The sequence below is a fragment of the Akebia trifoliata genome, chromosome 3, assembly GCF_017979445.1.
Source record: "Akebia trifoliata isolate Shusen 1 chromosome 3, ASM1797944v1, whole genome shotgun sequence".
NCBI classification, from domain to species: Eukaryota; Viridiplantae; Streptophyta; class Magnoliopsida; order Ranunculales; family Lardizabalaceae; genus Akebia; species Akebia trifoliata.
Genome location: NC_141377.1, coordinates 39,950,502 through 39,971,206, shown reverse-complemented (window position 1 = coordinate 39,971,206; position 20,705 = coordinate 39,950,502). Strand labels below are relative to the sequence as shown.

Genomic DNA, 20,705 nt, shown 5'->3' with positions numbered 1-20,705 from the left:
ATTACTACATTTGAAAATGGTTTGTCAACTTTTTGGAGTGCATGTCAACCTCTTGTGAAGAATATGGTATTATTTTGTTGGGAAGATAACTACATCACTATGATGAATAAGCACATAAATAGTCCTAATATTCCCATGAAGAAAGGACTTTTTTTAATATGGAAAAAATCAATAAGTTATCTCTAATAGTTTGTTTGTGAATGCATATTGTTGGTGTACCTTTCATTAAGTGTAGACATATCTATCACATAGTGTTGACGTTTGTTTTCTTTCGGGTGTAGAAAATCGTTTCTAAATAATATTACAATAATGTGCATTGCATGTATTCAATGAAATATATAGCTCACAAAGGCCCAACCACATATATTGAAAATGGTCCATGGACTTTTTGAAGTATCCATCAACCTTTGCGAAGGATTTGTTATTATTGTGTAAAGTGTTTTATGTGTCGATTTACAGTGCTAACCCATTCATTTGAAATGGCTTCAAAGTATGAAATCATTTTTAAACATCTAAATCATAATTATGAACCATATCAAATCATTTTTGAAATACAAAACTCAAGTAATGTCCCAACAACGTTGATAGAGTTATCAAAGAATATTGATAAACCACTCTTGAAGTGTCGACATATTGTGTGATTTTTTAATTATATGCATGGATCTCAATCACTCGATTAAGTTCATTTTTAAATAATATACGATTTACAAAACTCAAAATCAGCTTTAGATGGAGATGAGAGCAGAAATAAATAAAAGGGAGAAAGAGAGGGGAAGGGGAATTTGGGTGAGGTCTTGAGAGAGGAGATATTGTAGGGTGTTTTAGTATTGGTATGTTATAATAAAAAGATAAATCCAATAATTAGTGTGATAATATAAGTTTTTTTTTTTTTCTAACTATATGGAAGTTATTTCTAATATTAGACAAGAAGTGCAAATTAACTCTAAATTAATTTATTTTACAGAATTATAAAATTACTTTATTTCAAACATGGATCTATTTATAGCCCAAATGCACACAAGGATCAACCAATGATGTATGTACTGAATTAGACATATGAGAAAAGAAATAACCAGATTATAAATAACACACCTTTTGCACAATGATCATAACTGAGTGAAGTGTAGATGAACAAATCCATGCTGCCCCCAGTTAGATTGAATAATTATTATTGACGATAAAAGTAAATAAATATTTCAATGATATATGGTTATCTAATAGTCATTTGACATGAATTCCCACCAAGAGTTGCAAAGAGGGAAAATTGAATTCTTTTGAAAAATGACAATGGAAAATGAATTTCATTGTTTGATTGCACCTAATTGTAAAAAATGAGAGTTATTTAGTCTATGGGATGCAAGTAATAGTGAGAGATGACATATGGTGGTGAGAAAATTGTTTTGCTAGTGGATTGGATGGAAAAAAAAAAGATTATTTCAAGGGGAAACATCATTTTACTAGGGAATATGATTTTTTAGTAAAACACTCATGTGTAACCTAGAGACAGATGTTGATTAGGATAGACACATGAAATTTCCTATACTACTATTGCTTGGCTAATAATGTGTTTTACCTTTTGGGAAGTCCTCGTGTTGCACTCCTCCTACTTATAAATAACCTAATAAAATTATTAACCATTGTTGGGTACAGTGGTGAAGGCCTCCCTCAAAAAAGGCATAGGTCTTGAAACTCCTTCGCTGGCCAATCTTAGGGATTTTATCCTAGAAATTATATGGCGTGTGTGATGGTGGTGGTGGGAGGGTACTATACTTGACCAGAGGATTAGTTGGGTGTTCTTAGAGTCCCCAACACTTTTTCTTTTTACACTTGAAAAGCAATGTATTCGTTGCTTTAAATTCTCCCCAAAACATGAATTCGTTAATTGACATTGTAGAAAACTCATAATGTACAACGATCTATATTTTACATAAATAGATATATCTTTAGAAAAAATTGATAAATATTTTATATTTTGTCTGATATTTAACATGGAAGACTAAATCTTTAAAATAATAAGTATGTCATTCATTGTTACAAATTGTGGCAATGTACTGGTCATCATGTCGAAGGAAAAAAAAAGTTATGTATGATAATTGCTGCTATTGCTCGCCGAGTGAACCCAGTCTCAATCATTTATCACGAAATACAAGCTATTCTTGAAGGGCTCAAGTTGTGTATCGCAAAAGGTTGCCTCAGCATTCGAGTTCAAGCAGACTCATTATTGGCTGTCAATATCCTTAACAACCGATGGAGTATTCCATGGAGTGTTATACACTTAGTCATTGCCATTAGAAGGCTCCTTCCTAGTTTCCACAGGTACTCCTTCTTCCATGTTTTCAGGGAAGCTAACCAAGCAGCGGATTATCTTGCTTCCTCCCAAGACTCTATGGATTGTTCTGAAATAGATAGTGGAGTTCTCCCTTGTAATCTCGGTTCTATCATTGATAAGGATCGTAGGGGTTTTCCGTTCTTAAGGTTGTAGCTGGTCTGGGTCTGCCTTAACCCTGTTGACCTTTCAAAAAAAAAAAAAAAAAAAGTTATGATTTTCTAACATACTCCCCCAGACTCTCTTGACGTGGCATGTGCTAAAAGCATATATTTTTTTCTTAGAATGCACATTACACATCCCCACAAATATGTTCAGCTGTGTATCCCGAGGAAAATCTATGATTCTAGCACCTGTCACGTGATCATTTCAGGAGAGTATGTCAAAAGGGAGAGTCTGAAAATCAGTATTTTTTATTTTAAAAAAAGAGTTGAAGATAAAGACAAGGGTATTTAAGTCATTTTCATTAGTCTTGAAATGAAGACCAAGGTCAAGGAGGGTTTGACGATTGGCATCAGTTTGAAAACTCGTGGAGGGTGTCAAATATTTAGTAAGACGTTGCAACTGTCTCACTCTCTCCATATTACTATGTGCTCCTCTCACTCGCTCGTCTAGCCTCTGTTCATCATTAGGTTGTCAGAGGTAAGTTTTTTATATTTTAATTCCATATTTTCTGTGTTATTTAATTGTAATATTATGGTTTTCTAGGGTACCTTCCTCTTTTCTTTTTCTTTTTCTTTTTTTAATAAATAAACAATTTTGATTTAGTACGTTGGGTAATGTCTAGGTTTAGTTATTTGTGTATTTTTGGACTCCAATTTTCTATTTTGGGTAGGGTTCATGTTGATATGTGGTATTAATTGGCTTAGGGTTTATTTTGGAGTCTATAATCATTGATTGTCGTGAACATTTTTCGCAAGGAGTGAACAATTTAGAAATCAAATTTTTTTTTTTTTGGTTTCATTTTATTTTATTTTAAACTATGTCATAGGGTCTATTAAATTAAGGCCTAAATACATCCTTTTCAGAGTATTCTCATCATCTCTGCAATTCATTTGGTTTTTAGTATGTGAAGAAAATGATTTAACATTTGAAGTGGTCGCACATGAAAATCGAATTTATAGTGGAATTGTGTCCAACTTTGGCGAAGTGATCCAAATCATCTATGTGTGTGTCGGAGAGGCAAATCCTGACACATCATTCCCTTTGAGACGAATCTTGAAATTTTCAAGAGTGACCAAGCATTGGGGCTCGAGTATGGAAAAATACTAAACTGAGTGCCAAATATGCACTTTGTATCATTGGTATTGTAGTACCGGACAGGTTAAGTAAAAGCGAGCATTAATCTGACACCTAGGTCTGCATCCATTTTTGGCATCTTTCAAGCTCTCCGTTCTCCTGAATTAGAGATGATGGTCTTACAATATGATTCCATAAGAAAAATCATGAGATGATAATCATTCTAAAGTCACAAGTAGTTATTCTTGTGCAAGATTTTGGCATCTTTATATCCCATGCTATGTGCATTGTGATCAAATTCGGCTTGGGGAAAGGAGCCATGTTGCCAAAATCATTAGAGTGGATTGTCATTCCATGTCATCATCATTCAACTAACCTAGCATCATCTGTTCCTTGGCAGTGCCACATTTATATTATTCTTTTATAGATATAGAACCACACCACCACCCAACAAGTAAGGTATCGAATTTGGGTTTCCTTGCAGGAGGTGGCCTGCAATTGGAGTCCAAAGAGGAGAAAGATTATCATAGTCATAGTTGGTAGAAAAAGTTAGCAAACCCGATGGTTAGTCTCCTTTTTGGATTTTCCTGGCGTAGGAATACACAAATATTTCTTATTTGTGTGAATGGATTACCTCTCATTAAAAGCACACAGCCTAATACACGCCTTTTAAGTAAGGTGACTTTCTTGCCACATAGGGGATTAAATGTGGATGATGTCCTCAACTCATATGGCCAGTTTGCAGAGGACCACACCTAGTTGCTAGGTGGCATGTGATGTCTAGGACCACTTGGGCCTATGTGATTCACACTCAAGGCATCACACAACTCACCTCGAAGGCACAATAAGGCATACCAAAAAATCAGACTAGTCTCTAAGTGGTGGATGCTTAGACTAGAGTTTGGAGGCCATTTGGATAACTCACAAGGGGCCATCCTACCATTGCACGACGACCAACTCCATTGTGCACCATTTGTGGGATGGTGTTGTTGGGTTGCTAAAGAAGTGTGTGCATGTCATTGTCACAATCATACATGCTGGAATTATATAAATGCTTTATTCATAGTTGATTCTCTGCAAATTTTGACAAATGGTGGCTGTGACATGATCATTGTTGCGCAAATTCTCAATATTTTCCCCAAGAAAAACCTCATGAATTGTTGTTGCCGTTTCTCTTTCCTCTTTTTTTCCATTTATACTTCTCTTGCATATTTTCCTTGGTGTTGCGATGACCATATCTTTGGTTTAAGCAAAAGCTAGAGCTACCTTGTTCTTCATCATCACACCATGCGAGCAAGACCTAATTCATTGTACCCATCTTAAACATTCACTCTCTTCACATGGGTCATTGTATACACACAATTAGGAAGCCTCTTCCTTTATATTCTCAAGTCATTCTTCACTCCCATGTAATGGGGGGCTGAACACCACCCTTGCTAGCTAGGAAACAAAAAATGCAAAACAAACGAATTTTTATTTTAATATTCCAACACCTATGTGGACAATAAAATTGATTATTTTCTTGTTTTCTTTTTTATGTAAGCAAACGAGGATAGCCATGGGTGGAGCCAGGAAGATTGCACCCCCCCCCCCCCCCCCCCTCCTCTCTCAATTTTTGGGTTATTAAGTAGACCCTTCTACTTTTTGATGATTATTTAACATACCCTTGTATTTTAACATTCCGCAACCGTGTTGCCCCCCCCCCCCCCCCCTCCCCCCATATATGTTGCCCTCCTATTTTTTATGAATATTTGACATACCCCTTGTGTTTCCAAAGTGATAACAAGCCCCCTTTGAACTTGCCACCCCCGCTCTTTCAATTTTTGGGTCATGTAGACACCTCTCTGTCTAATTTGTGAATATTTCAGATAACCCTTATGTTTTCAAAGTGATAACAAGCCCCTGTTTGACTTTATTCTTGTTTTATAGGATGGCTAAAAAAAACCTAAATACCCTCATTTTCAACCTATAACCTAAAAGCCATGATTTTCCTTCCTAAAATCAGTCATCTTGAAGGTTTTCAACCACTACAGAGAATTAATTTTAATTTATATAACATCATCTTCAATCGTTTTGAAACTCGCCTTAATCCATTGTTGGAAACTCTAGAATTTCTTTCAAAATCTCATTATCTTCTACTTAGAAAATCCTATGTTGTTTTTTAGCTTGAAAATTAAAATATATTAATCCTAAGATTGAAGACTAGATTAAAAAATTTTACTCAAGAAGTTGAAGATGATTGGTTTTGGGGAGACAACTCAGAGGGTTTTTGATTTTAGGTTGAAGACAAGGGTATTGAGGATGTTTTGCATTGGTCTATTAGAGAAGACTGTGGTCAATGGGGAATTAAGACATTTTGGTGAATATTTGAAATATCCTATATTTTTAAATTGATGACATGCCCCCACCCCCCCCCCCCCCCCCCCCCCCCCCCCACCCCCCACACACACACACAATAAAATCTTGGCTCCACCTTTGAGGATATGACTTCATTTTTGGAAATGCAAGACGAATAGACTTGAGTATTCCATCCCATATCTTGCTATCATGCTAAATGTAATAAAACTTTTAATATTACATTTAGCAAATTTGGTAAGACACATTTTCGATTTGACAAGACATGACATATTTATGTGTTAATGTTCGACTTATTCCCAAACCCAAATTGGTGACTGTGCTTTTGAGGATACTGTGTACTTTTCGGAGTGGTTGATTTTGTGGAAAATAATTTTTTGTGAAGATCCTTTTGTAATAGATGATGTCGCTGGGTTCATCCTGACTTTTGGAAGCTCATAACATTAATTTGAGCAGTGGTTATGTGAAAGAAGATTTTGTGAAAAGATTCATTTGCAATAGATGTTAGAAGCTTTTTCGAAGTTACTTAAAGGATGTTGTTTGTTTAATGATGTGCGTCAAGGTATGTGTTCAGACAAGGTGACATGGATGTGTGTCTATACATGTTCAACATGTCAAAAACCTTATAAGTGTTGTGTCATTGTTACAAGCTTAGAAACTAAAGCATAGAGAGGGTATGGGTGCGAGAATGGGAGTGGAAACACGAGACTGCCATGTTCAAAAATATCTTAGGGCATGGAATGCCTTTCGAGAGTTATATATTAGCTTAAATAATTTAATTATAAAAAAAAAGCTTAATGTGTTTATCCTACATCCAGCTTTTTGAACCTATTCAAATATCAATTTAGTTGTCTGAATCATTTGCTTAACTTACTCCTTTACCACTTATTCTCTCATATGAAAACAACAATGTCTTCTCCTTTTCAACTTAAAAATGGACATATCTCTAAGAGTCATGACTCTACTCTTGTTCATAGCTCAATTATCTTCTATCCCTTCCCTTGTCCATTGCTTATTATATTTCCTCTCACCCTTGCTATGGCTTGACTGATATCAACAATGATGCTACTTTATCAATCTCACTACCTCTAACTTGCTGCAACCAAATAGTTCTTGATCGTAATTATTACTTATTAGTAATGCATATTAAATTCTTTTTTTTCAACTTAAAGTTTCTTATATTTAAAGGTTTCCGATAAGTTTTGTAATTTCAGCAACATTTTAATGTTGTACACTATTACACCGTTGTTACCTCCTGGTTGCAATAATCATCAATGTTTCATTAGAATCATTATTTCAAAGCACATAAATAATCAAGATCTGTTTAATAAAAGAAAATGTAGGTAACAAGATGGATGGAGCATGTTTTTTTGTGGATGGGGATCCAATATTTTAGGTTCGGGGTTTAGATGGTTTGTACTCTCAAGGGTGTTGTGTATACTCACTTGTTGGAGCAATTGGTTTTGTAAGCAGATATTTCTTTGCAGAAGATCTTTCTGTAATTGAATCTTGTTCTAAGTTATCTTAGTAGGTATTGTCCCTTTAATGGGGGTCCCTAGAAACCCAATAGCATTTGTGCTCCAATCAAGCTTTGTTTTTGTTATCATGGCATGACTTGGCAAAACCTTTTACTGATCTCGAACTGATATGAAATACTTCTCTCTGTTCTTCTCAAAGAACTATCTCAATTATTGTTTGTTGATGAACTGTCATTCTAATTATCCCCTATTGCTATGGATCTTCAATCATATCTTCCACATAAGGAAAGAGTTGTAGAGCGCTAAGAATCCTTCCAGGTATATTTTATCAATCACAACTTGTAATAGATTGAACAAAATCTCTTGTAAACTTATATACTGTATACAATGCATTATGGAAGACAAGGAATTTAAACATTAAAGGAATAGACTTCTATTATTGTTTTCCGGTATCAGAGCCTTTTAGGGTTTGCTTTACACATTCCAATCCCTTCTCTTGTTTCATTGCTTCCTCATCCTCTCAATCTGCTCTTCTTCTCACCAACATCACTAATATCGTTTCAATCAAACTCGAAAATTTGATCTTCTCTGGTTCAACCAGTTTGAACCCATCCTTTTTACCAATGACTTGTATGGTCACGTTGATAGCTCAGATGTTTCTCCCCATCATTATTTGATGATAGTGGCAAAGACAAGTCCAATGTTGGTCTTGCTTATATATCTAGGTGTAAACAAGATCAAATGTTAGTTTAGTTGGCTCAAGTTAAAACATTCATAGGAAGTGCTCACGCAAGTTGTGTGCTTGTCCAATGCTTATGATATTTAATATTTACTCGAATTTTAACATGTTCAATCACAAGCAAGGAAGGATGACTCCAACTATTATAATAGCTCAAAAAGTTGTTTTTTACATGAAATAAGAAGATTTGCGCATTGACTTTCCTTCTTCTCCACACATCGTTCCCCCCATATGGTGCCAACGTCACAGTAAAGTATGGCTTGCCTAAATTGGTCCCCATCCTTACGGCAGAGGACACCCAATTTTAGGATTGAGACGATAGCAGGCCTTCATCGAGCCGACTGATTGCTTACTACCAATGATCGCCTTCTCATACCGAGTTCCCTTACGTTTCGAAAAGTGTTTAGTTCGATAACGCATCTCACTATTTCCCTAAAAACCTGTCTCCACTCAGAATTTGTACATTGGACAAGAGACGGCCCCGGTCAACTGCCTTCCAAACATAAAATAATTAGAGGTTTGGGGAGTTTCTAAGTTACTTAAATGAAACGAACTAAGTGTTCGATCACTATGACCATAAAAAAGATACAAACATTTGAATGCATTCCCTTAGGTGCTCTTCAACAAGCAAACAATAGTTTATACCTTACCTAGATTGGGGCGATCATGCAGTTATGTAGTTGTTTGCACGGGATTTAGATAAAAAAAAACAAGATAATCAAATATGTCATTTGACATTAGAAGCAGGAAGTTGAGTATACCCCTTTTAGGGCTTCCTTCAATCTAGTTGCTAGAGCTAGTTTTGTCTTTTACTTTTAGTCGGAGGAATAAAGAGACAAGTTCAGTGTTTGCCTTTAGGCGAGTTCAAAGTCCCCCCTGAGGGGGCTAAGGGGGTAACGTTCCTACTATTTTAGCTAAACAAGCTGTAAGCCCATATTTGATATATAGCCATAAGGCCCATTCTTAGACCCTTACATGGGGCCCCTACACAAGCAAGTGTAAACTCGCGATCTGTCACTCTCAAAGGGCTCTCTTAAGAAGCCCAACTACAGTTGCAAACTGTAAAAAGGGAATGATGACATGCACATATTTTATTTTTCGTGCGAAAACGATAACTGATGGTATTGCTGCCATTTGGTATCCCGTTCCTAATGAAGACGTGGTCTTAGCCATTTTTCGTGGTCTTCCAATAGAATATGATGCCTTCTATAGCCATGTCATGTCTAAGAGTGATGATGCTTCGTTGGATGAACTGCATGGAGCCCAAAGCTCCATGGCAGGCATCTAATGGAAAGGATCCTATCCATCCATCACGATTATTTATTAATCGTGGATGTGGCCATGGCAGGGTGGTTCATCGCATAGTTAGTGTTTGTGTTGCTTTGTGGCAGGTCATCTCGACCGCCTTTACTTTCTTTGTATCCTTTCTTCTCTTAATAAATTATATTTATAAAAATAATAATAATAATACTTGTCTTCCTTGTCAAATATGCGATGTTTTGGATTGTGTTAACCACATGGGCCATTCCTATCGAGGTCATCAGCCCCCGCTAAGGTTGCCACAATGGAGGCTTCTCACCAATTCAACAATACATGGTATATGGATACTGGTGTGACAAATCATGTCACCTCTAATCTCTCTAACCTCTCTCCACTCTGAGTATCAAGGCGGTGATTGGATCTCAATTGGTAATGGTAATGGACTTGATGTTAAATGTTAAAGAGAGATTCAATCACATCTTTCACATAAGGGAAGAGGTATAATGTGCAAGGACTCTTTCCATGTATTATCTCAATCACATGTTCTCCTTCCATATGTTTTTACAACCACATCCCACACAATCTCCATGTAAGGAAAGAGTTGTAGTGTACTAAGAATCCTTCTATGTATTTTATCATTCACAGCTTATAATAGACTGAACAAAGTCTCTTGAAAACTTCTATATATTTAATACAATACATCAAGGAAGACAAGGAATTCAAACATTGAAAGAACAGATTTCTATTACTGTTTTACACATAAAATGGGTCTAGCAGAACTTCATTTGCATGCTTCCCACTCGTCAAAATACTGTTCTCTTGTCTTTTATTGGTGCAATCTGTTTATAGGGTTTAGATTTTTTTTTCTTCTTTTTTTTTGAGGATTTTCTCTTTAGATGGAATTTGGTTCCTAAAGGAGTCAGGTAGGTTCGCTTGTTTACTCTCTCTAGGTCATCTTGTCCTCCCCTATTTAATAGAAGTTTTCATTTGTCAAAAAAAGAAAGAAAAAAAAAACTGATCTCTCAAGGGTTTCTAGATCTATTTGTGGTACTTGGAATGGAGATTTCAGAGCCTAATTCCATTTTTGTCTCTCAAAATCTATGACTTGGTCTCCTGCAGGAAATGTTGTGCGTGGATGAGTATTCTTGTCAAATAGTTGATAATAAGGATATTGGGTTGGACTTGGTAGAAAGCAAAGAAGGCTTGGGGATGGAGTTCCAAGTAATGCAAAGGAGAATTGGGAAGGGAAACAAGACCTGGAGAATTTACTCTCTAAACAAGTCAGTTTGCAAGTTTGGGGTTAGTTTAGTCTTTTAGTTGAAAAATACATGTCACCTGGGGAGAGATGATCACTTTTTCCATTTTGACTTGGTCAAAAGTTTAGACTGTAGAGAAATCGATCCAAGAACAATAAAGAAAGAAAAATAATCAAGATGCAATCACACAGAAAACACAAGGTTTTGGCATGCTTCCTTCAAGATAAAGGTAAGTCCACGGATCACACCGATTCCACTATGTAGAGAAAAAACTCAGTTACAAATGACACTCTTCCACCGTAAAAGAGAAATATATACCCAAGAAACCTAACGAGGGTTTTACATACTGCCAGTGAAATTATGGAAATACCCTTGGGAATAGTATTCCTTGCTGACCAGTACCATTATGCTCCACAAACCATGACAAAAAGGGTTCTAAGTACCTCTTTTTTTTTTTTGAGGTGCCATCTTTTTAAGTTGATTGAAATCTATGAGTGTTGATATCATGACCTGGGCTCAAAAACCGCCTTCACATACTATTTACTCAACCCCCTAACTCACATGCTTCTGATAAAAGAAAAAATCAATGGTCAAAGGAGGCAATTTAATGTCTCTGGAAAGAGAGAGGTATGACTATTCTGCCTAATTATGTGAGGGTATTGGCAACGCAAATGTAAATAGAGAGCTTCTATTGCCACACCAACTTTTGCTAACGCCACCCCAAAATGTGTGCTGATTCTTTGGTGATTTACACATGAATAGGGGTGGTGTTAGTAAAAAGTTGGTGTGGCAGTAGAATCTCTCATTTAAAAATCCACCGGCTATTAGCAAATACTGTCTAAAAGAAGCTATACTTTTGCAAAATGCAGGGAATCCCGTCAATGGAGAACATTCCCATTTCCTAGAAATGTTGCTTTATAGCTAATCGTTACGGAAAAGTTGGTGCACCATTGCTGTGGAATTGGGGATCGTTGTTAATGACAAGTTCCATACCAACCAAGATATTTGCTAGTGATTGGATTTATTCCTCACAAAGCTTTCATCCTTGTGCAGTGTTGACTAACCATCAATGGTTCTTTTGTAATGTATAGAATCTACATTGTGCATGTCACGGGTGTATGGCAATGGTAAGTATGATGCCGACAGATAATGTAGGAATTATGCCCTGATTAAAGTCTTGATAGGGAACTTTGATTGATTTTTCTTTCGTGGGTTGGTTCCTTTATTATTTGTTCTCTTTTCTTACTTTCCTTAGAATCCTGGAATAAATTCCTTGCTTTACTTGCACTAATCAATATCTACGAATATCTCGATGCTACATTTGCTAGTAGAGCTTGAAAGACAATTAAAGTTCACTATCTTGGGTACAGTATTAGCTCTTATTCTGTACTGCTAAATAGAGAAAAGGCCACAAAAGCATAAAGTTGTTGTGGCTACATCAGCATATTATTATCTTTAGACCTGTATATGATGTTCATTGAGATAATGAAATTACATATATCCTTCTATATATTTTACAACAATTTCTTCACCACTAATGCACATTTCAGTTTGTCATTGTCGTTGAACAGAAAAAATACTTGAATTTTTCACAAAATGCTTTCTGGGTATTCCTGTTTACGGCCATTTTCATTATATCTTGAAGAACTTGAACATCACACTTAAAAAAGAGAATAACCGTAGAAAGAAAGTCTACTTTTTTCTGAAAATGTTGATATAATGGAGTTGACCAATAGCAATACCAGTGTGAGGAGTGCTTTGGTGCAAGTTGAGGGTACTACAAGGACAACATGAAGGCTAAAATCCACATGGATGGAAGTGATAAGGAAAGACGTGAAGGAGATTCCTTGAATGAAGATATGGTTCATGATAATAGAGTTAAATAGTGAAGTAGGATTAGTGTCACCCACTTCAATAATTGGATAAGGTGTGGATGATGACATTGATGCCATGTATTTTATGCAATATATCAGAGTCTCTTTCGAAGTCCTCAAATTCACAATATATTGACCAAAAGTGCCATTAAATGAATTATTATTTTTTATCATTTTTGTCTTCATGTACTATTAGTGAACTTGTCACTTGTTATCAGTTGTCTTTTGATTAAGAGAAGTGACCCTAGTTTCCCATCATTTGTTCATTTAGAATTGAAATTGGGTATTTTCTCATTTTCGCATATATTTTTTTAAACATGTTAAGGGCTTGATACTGAACATTTTGGTGCAGTTGAAAGCTGTACAATGACACGAGGACATTCGAAATTGACGCACGAATGATGTTAAGGGCTTGATACTGAACATTTTGGTGCAGTTGAAAGCTGTACAATGACACGAGGACATTCGAAATTGACGCACGAATGATGGTAAGAAAAGAAATAAAGACATATTTATGCCCCAAGGCTGAGAAAAATGATTCATGTGGCCAACCCCAATATTTAGATTGAGACGTAGATGATGAGCACTATGTAAAGATATGGATGATCATCTCTATCTCAAAAAGATAAATAAAAGAATAATGATAAATATTTTACTATTATATTATTTTTCATTTATTTGGGTTTTTTTATATTTATAAATATGTATGTAATGTATTATTACAAGGTTCTCAACTATTTAGCAACCTATCAAACTGGAGAGACACATGGAATCTGACATGTGGGTTGAGGATTTCAGGGAAATAATTTCTTCTACAGAGAAACAAAGAGAAACCGATTCTTGCAGTTGCTCGGACTGTAAATAAAGGGTAAAAGGTGCTCTACTTGGGTGGTGGGCCTTCTGTTGTCCACACAGTCCGAGATACACCTCTTACCCTTTGTTTGAATGGTTGCTATTGAAACACGTTTGAGTTGTCAACTTCTCTTGACAATGTTCCCTTCCTTCCGACTGTCTCTTCTCTTCACATCACTTATCCATTTGTTATAGTGGTACCACACAACACAACTCTCACCCCACAAACCAAAAAAGCTAAAATCCACTTGAATCGAATATTAAATAGGAGTACATTTTTGGTATTTAAATTTATTGCTCTGTAACCCGTAAACCAATCACAAAGAGATGTCACTGTGTTAGATTTTATTTTATTTTCAAATTTTTTGTCTTGTCATGTGTTTCTTCATTATTAGTTGAACAACTTGAAAAAACAAAAAAAAAAACAAAAAATTTAAACAGTAAAACAGTACTCCTTGATAAAGTCACTTAAAGCTCTGACAATACCCCACTTGTAAGATCATTGGTTGAATCCTAACATACCCACCAAGCACATGGGTTTGATGCCCTTAACTATGAATGATGGGTTTATGCCAAAACCCATTGCAAGTATTCTCTTTGATACCTGAAATCCAACAAAACACATTATTGGGAGACATGAGAAATTGCAGAAAGATTTGACACAATTAATGATTCAAAGGCCCTATAACAAAGCCCCGCCAAAAACCCATTTAGACCCAATAAAGTGGTTTTTATAGGGTAAAATTAGCCCTTAATGGAGCACAAACAAAAAATATATATATAAAAGTATGTTCTCACTTGTACTCCACCAAAAAGCCTTCATAATACTCAGCTTGTTTTCAAACCCAAATTCCACTTTTTTTTTTCTCTCACCAAGGGATTTGATGCCCTAATTACGAATGATGGGTTAATACCAAAACCCAATGCAAGTATTCTCTTTGATACCTGAAATCCAACAAAACCCATTATTGGGCGACATGAGAAATGGCTAAAAGATTTGAAACAAAAGGGCCAATTAATGATTCAAAGATTCTATAACAAAGCCCCACCAAAAACCCATTTAGAGCCAATAAAGGGACTATTTTTGTAGGACTAAACATAAAAATATCATTTATTTATTTATAATAATTCTGTTCTCACTTGTAAGGAAAGCAACTCTCCACCAAAAGCCTTCATTATACTCAACTTGTTTCCAAACCCAAATTCCACTTTGTACACTGGTAGTCTCCTCTGCCTCCAACATACAAACACATAACATGAAAGAAGAAGGAAGGAGACAAGGCATACGTGAGGCTTAAACAGGGTTTAACTTGTCTTATCACTCAGATTTGGCAGGATTGTCAGTGAGTGTGTCGGTGTATAAGTTGATGATGAACAGAAACCCTTCCACGGATGGGTTGGATCACATGGGTTGCAAGAGAGTTCCACATGCTTTGTTACCAACCGTACATGATAAACACACGTGTTGGTGGACAAGATCTACAAACAGCAAGACAAGCCTAGAAATATCAAACAGTCAATCCAACAAAGGATGTATGGGCAATTTTGACCCGTTTTCTATATATTCCAACATAAAAGATAGCCACAAACACACCTGATCTTCAAGAGAATAAATTCCTGAGTTGTTAATTAATTAAAACCATCAGATCTACTATTAATATAAGTTTCAATGAGCATGAATACAAGACTATATGTCAAAGGGAATGTACTTAGTTGGTAAAATGTATGAGTGATTATAACATAGATTTGGGTTTAATTCCCATTGAGAAGAAAAAAAATAACTATATCAATGAGAAAAGTTAGCTTGAGAGCTGTGACAAGTTTTGATAGAAGTTGGCATCAAGGTTGCACTTCAAAGGAAGTGGTATGAGGTAGGCAATAGACAATGAAGGCTTCACGATGTCGCATGATGACTACAAATACGCATATGCACTTTAAATTGCGAAAGACGAAAGACGAACGATATTGTCAAGCTAGGTGATGGTTAAAGAGGACTTGAGGAGGTTACAAGACAACACCTAGGAAGCATGACATGCACCGTAGTGGCTTATAGGAGCAAATGATGAGGATTGCTGACAAAATCATGAGAGAGTTTCAAAAGATTATAGAAAACTCTAGGATGTAAATAGAAAAATATAGAATAGTCTGGAAAAGTAAAATGCTTTAGTGTGTTGTCTTATCATGTAATAAGATCTGTATAGAAGTTGTTAACTTAGCTAAGTTGGTAAATGCATGGGGAGTGTTAAGATCTGTATAGAAGTTGTTAACTTAGCTAAGTTGGTAAATGCATGGGGAGTGTTGATCCCATAACCTAGGTTCAAATTATTGAATCCACTGGCATGTTGACAACTAGTTGCCTTGCTTGCCTAACCTAAAAAAGGAAAATAGTTGTATATAAATATATCATACATTGGGAATGTTCTAAATTAGTGTTCTATATTTCCAAGAGAATTTTAGACATGTAAAAGGAAAATTTCAAAAATGTTGATAGCATTAGCTTGAAAGTCCTCAAATTTGTATAAGAGGAACATGTATTCATTTTTATCCTCCTTTAATATGTCGATCTCTTTGCTAGTTATTTTATATTTGTTACCTCTGCAGGGCACTCAAAATTTCTTGGGGAATTTAGAATGAGAGGAATTTGAAGCTTCGAGGTTGAAAAAATCGTTATTTCAATTTTGGGGTTTATATTTTATTGATGTAGATGTTCGAAGTGTTTAGAGAAATTTTCTTTGAAGATTTCTTCAGTTTATTGAAATGGATTGATAATATAAGATGTGAGGAGTAAGTAACCTTTCTTTTTGTTATTTTCTTTTTTATTTGAATATTCAATTATTATTATTTTGGTTTTAGGGGTTTCATGTTGTATTTTTTCTGATTTTTTAATGAAAATTTACTCATATAAACACCAAAACCCAAGGGGTGTCTAAAAACATGTTCTAGAAGATCTTGCTAGTGGAGGTATGGGTGTATGATTTCTTTTTTCCTCCCTAAAAAACTTTAAAACAAAATGAATTTCTTTTAGCAGAGTAATGTTCTATTGGAGTGGTAATGTAACAATCTTAAAAATATCTTTAAGGACACCCAATGTGTCAGGGCTTAATTGGTAAATATCCAAAGTCACATCTCTCCAGTGGGATTTGGGTGGTTATGAGTTTGGTTGTGAGTGCCAAATGGATGTGTAGTGAAGATGAGTTGAGTGATAGAAATGGAGTACTTCAATGACTGTTGTGGTTATCAGTTTGGATCAGTCCAGAATTGGCATTTTCTAACATAGGGGGGAATCTTGGACTGCTTCCAAGATGTTACAGGACCGAATTATTTCAAAAGCAAATGATGAGTCCATCTCTATCTATTTATATCTGAATTTCTGATTATATTTGAGACAAAATCGTAAACCTCGATTGTTGGATCATTCGACTCTAGATTTCACACATGGAGAACAATGGCCCTCATGCATCATAGTTGTACAATACTTCGATTCGAGTTATTTCAGATCCATAGGACCTTTCGATGGAATCTCAACCATTTGAGCTAGTGACCCTCAAATGAGATATGGAGTTATGGACCATCTCCCAGGCTCACGCTAGGTCTCTTGGGCTACAGCTATGTGACGTGAGGACCCTCAGTGAGATCTAGGCAAATCTTTCGGAATAAGAAAAAAAAAACATGAATTCAACTACATGATCCAACATTTGAATAAATCACCAAATGTGTTTATTCATGATGGAGGCTCCAAATATTGCATTTTGGGATGCAGGGGAACCATGGATGGTTTAGTATTGTTGGGTTTGAGTACTCAACGCAGTAGATTAATCTATGAATCCATAAGATTAAGGGCGTAAAAACAAAGAGAAATTGAAGGTTAGCATTCAAGAACAACGATATTCTAAAACTTCCATCATGTAAATTTAACCAAAAAAAAAACAAACCAATTTAATCCTCTTCAAACTGCATCCCACCCAAGTTTTGAGAATCCTCGATTGTGATAGACCCATACATCGAACAATGGATCCAATACAAGTTGTTAGTCATTCATGGATTGGGACATGGAATTCAGAAAAAAAAAAAAAAAAAAACTCCACTGACTCGCAACCATATCAGCATATGCCAACATTGCAGTGTCATGTCAGCTGTAGGAGAATTGCTCACAATTCCTTCCCACTTGATAAACCTAAGATAACTTTGTTCAATTCGACCCACAGACCACAACCGAAAGAGCGATTAAAAGATAATGTTATTTTACATACTTGAACAAAAAAAAATTAATTAAAAATTAGATCAAACTACCACCCAATAACCCAGTTATGGAGGCAAAAAACAAAATGGCCCCCCCAACCTCTTAGTAGTCCAGTAGCCGTTTTTTTTTTCTTCTTTCTGCTTCATGTAATGACACGTGTTATTTAATAGTGTACCCAACCTTTATATATAGCCACCTTCCATCTCTCATTCAAAGACAGTCCATAAACCACAGAAAACACAAGTTTATTCTGTCTCATTAAAAATCTTAGTCTCCCATTGTGTAGAGATTTGGTGGCTATGTGTAACCCAAAACCTTCTTCTCCCTCATTCTTCTCTTCTAAGAAAACCCATTTCAAAACTCCCCACAAAACAATGGATCTCAACACTGATGAAGAACTACATAGACGGCCAACTCACTCTGAGGTGCTTATAAAAGCAACAACATGAACTCACTTCAGTTCAAACAGTGTTCCCCTTACAACAAACATTCACTAACTCATTTTCCTTTATTATGTGTTTGCTTTTCAGGTTGTGGAGGAGATCAAAGCTTTAGGGAAAATCTCAGGTCCAACAGCCCTTACAGGTATTATACTATATTCAAGAGCTTTGATCTCTATGCTCTTCCTTGGGTACCTTGGTGAGCTTGAGCTCGCAGCCGGGTCTCTCTCAATTGGCTTTGCAAACATCACGGGCTACTCGGTAATCTCTGGCTTGGCCATGGGAATGGAACCCATATGTGGGCAAGCATTCGGTGCGAAACAATGGAAACTTCTTGGCATAACTCTGCAAAGAACAGTTCTTCTCCTCCTCTCCACTTCCATACCCATATCTTTTATGTGGCTCAACATGAAAAGAATCCTCTTATGGTGTGGCCAAGACAAAGAGATATCATCGATGGCTCATGTATTTATTATGTTTTCGATCCCGGATCTCTTCTTCCTTTCACTACTTCACCCTCTTCGAATATATTTAAGGACTCAAAATATTACATTACCATTGACGTATTGTTCGGCGATCTCTGTTCTTCTTCACGTCCCCTTGAATTTCCTCCTAGTGGTTAAATTTAAGATGGGTATTTCAGGTGTAGCCATAGCCATGGTTTGGACTAATCTCAACTTCTTCCTCTTGTTGGTTGCCTTTGTGTTCTTCTCTGGTGTGTATAAGGATTCGTGGGTAACACCGAGCATGGACTGCCTTCGAGGTTGGTCATCGTTGCTTGGGCTTGCAGTACCCACTTGTCTATCAGTGTGCCTAGAGTGGTGGTGGTATGAATTCATGATAATGCTATGTGGACTTCTAGTCAATCCGAAAGCAACCATTGCTTCAATGGGAATTCTAATCCAAACAACCTCATTGGTATATGTCTTCCCATCAGCACTAAGCCTTGGAGTGTCAACGAGGGTTGGGAATGAGCTTGGCGCAAACCGACCTGCTAAGGCCCGCTTAGCGATGATTGTGTCACTAGTATGCGCTGTTGGTTTAGGAATCGGGGCAATGTCGTTCACGACATTGATGAGATATCGGTGGGGACGTTTTTTCACGAATGATTTGGAGATTTTAGAGCTCACTGCAGCTGTACTACCTATAGCAGGACTTTGTGAGCTGGGGAATTGCCCACAAACAACTGGTTGTGGAGTTCTAAGAGGGAGCGCAAGGCCTACAATTGGTGCAAACATCAACTTGGGGTCTTTCTACTTGGTGGGCATGCCGGTTGCCATCTTCATGGGTTTTGTGGTTAAAATGGGTTTTACAGGGTTGTGGATTGGGTTGCTAGCGGCACAGGCATCATGCGCACTACTCATGTTGTATGTGCTAGCCACAACAGATTGGGTGGTCCAAGTAGAAAGAGCAAAGGAACTAACACAGACTTCATCTACGTCCCCCACTTCATTATCATCACCAATTAGTAAGGAACCCAAAAAGGTGGCTAATTTGAACGAAATATTGTGTATTAGTGATGGGTTTGTGAAGACAGCATCACTAGAAACAGACCCACTTATACAAACACCTCTTGTGAATGAATGAGGATTCTTTTTTCTTTTTCATTTTTTGCCTCTTGAGAGCTGATGTGGTAAAGTATTGATTGGGGTGTCAGTTGTACCGTGGAGAAGAGGTTTTAACTTTTTTTTCCCCCCACTTTTATCATGTTTTGTATTAAACTGCTAATATTATAGAATTAAACTCTTTTGTTATACTAGTTTAGAGAGAGAGAGAGAGAGAGAGAGAGAGAGAGAGATGCATACCTTTCTTGTTGTTCCTTTTAAACCGCAACATTAACTGCCTAAAAGGGAAAATTAAAAATAATACTCCCATCAGTTATGTTTATACTATATTTATTTTATCTTAAACCAAAGAAAATGTTCTCTTTTTCTTTTTAATATAAATTAATTTCTATTTTCCCAGTCAAAAGCAGAAGCACACACACACTCTCTCTCCCCCCAACTTGCTGTCCCAAATAACTACAACCCCTTTCACTATAATTTTATTTACCATGTCAAAACTGTAATCCCACTGAGGGAAATCCATGTTTTCATTGAAAATAGCTGATATCAACAATTTGACTGAAAACATTGGCTCATAGCATGGAGAGAGAAAGAGAGAGAGAGAGGGGTGTGGGGGTCCCCTGCTTCTAACTGAAGAAACAAAATCCAGCTATTATTGCATCTGTCTACTTCTCAGATGACAAAAATAGGAGCAGTGCCTCTGCACAACAGTAGTTCCCTATCCCTCCCCCACCACCCCACACCCCTTTGTTTCCTTTCAACAAAAACAATTTCTTTCATACACAAACCAACAAACACCTCCCCACCCACAAATTTAAAATTAAAAAAAAAAAAAAAAAAAAAAAAAAGAACAATCATTTTCAAATAATATTAAAATAGAAAATGACGAGTCCTCTCCACGTCCATTTTTTTGCTCTTTTTGAATGTGTTTATTATCACTATTGTAGTTTTTTTAATGGCTCTTCCTCCTCTCATCTCAAACCCTTCTATCTCTATTCTTATCTTGATCTCCCATCATCTCTGCCTAGCTTTCCATCTTAATATTACTATAACCTTTACTTGGTTATCATTTATTCTTCTT

General features: G+C 36.3%; 1 protein-coding gene and 1 long non-coding RNA gene across 9 annotated transcripts; one reads left to right on the top strand and one right to left on the bottom strand.

Annotated features, from left to right (window-relative positions):
• Window positions 1–2,831: 2,831 nt before the first annotated feature.
• LOC147406916 (protein DETOXIFICATION 48-like) lies at window positions 2,832–19,813 on the top strand. 8 transcript variants are annotated; one of them, XR_015176634.1, is made up of 5 exons: window positions 2,843–2,968; window positions 10,517–10,882; window positions 11,523–11,780; window positions 12,964–13,015; window positions 15,981–16,237. XR_015176634.1 is itself a non-coding variant. In XM_086435269.1 (5 exons), exons 4-5 carry the CDS (start codon window positions 13,010–13,012, stop codon window positions 19,644–19,646), a joined length of 1,503 nt encoding a protein of 500 aa, XP_086291395.1. In that variant the 5' UTR covers window positions 2,843–2,968; window positions 10,517–10,882; window positions 11,523–11,780; window positions 12,964–13,009; the 3' UTR covers window positions 19,647–19,813. The 8 variants fall into 8 exon arrangements, 5 of the variants coding, with proteins under 5 accessions (XP_086291396.1, XP_086291395.1, XP_086291393.1 ...); XR_015176633.1 differs by having other exon boundaries at window positions 12,880–13,015; XM_086435269.1 differs by lacking the exon at window positions 15,981–16,237 and adding an exon at window positions 18,150–19,813.
• On the bottom strand, window positions 13,860–14,643 carry LOC147406917 (uncharacterized). The gene is made up of 3 exons (XR_015176639.1): window positions 14,520–14,643; window positions 14,178–14,324; window positions 13,860–13,983 (listed from the first exon to the last, which is right to left on the bottom strand). It is a non-coding gene; the product is annotated as an uncharacterized LOC147406917 (long non-coding RNA).
• Window positions 19,814–20,705: the final 892 nt, after the last annotated feature.

Excerpts from the sequence above, each read along its gene's own strand:
- LOC147406916 (XM_086435266.1), top strand. The coding sequence starts at position 17,919 with ATGTGTAACCCAAAACCTTCTTCTCCCTCATTCTTCTCTTCTAAGAAA. Across the intron at positions 18,045-18,149 it reads GACGGCCAACTCACTCTGAG|GTTGTGGAGGAGATCAAAGC; the intron begins GTGCTTATAAAA and ends TTTGCTTTTCAG.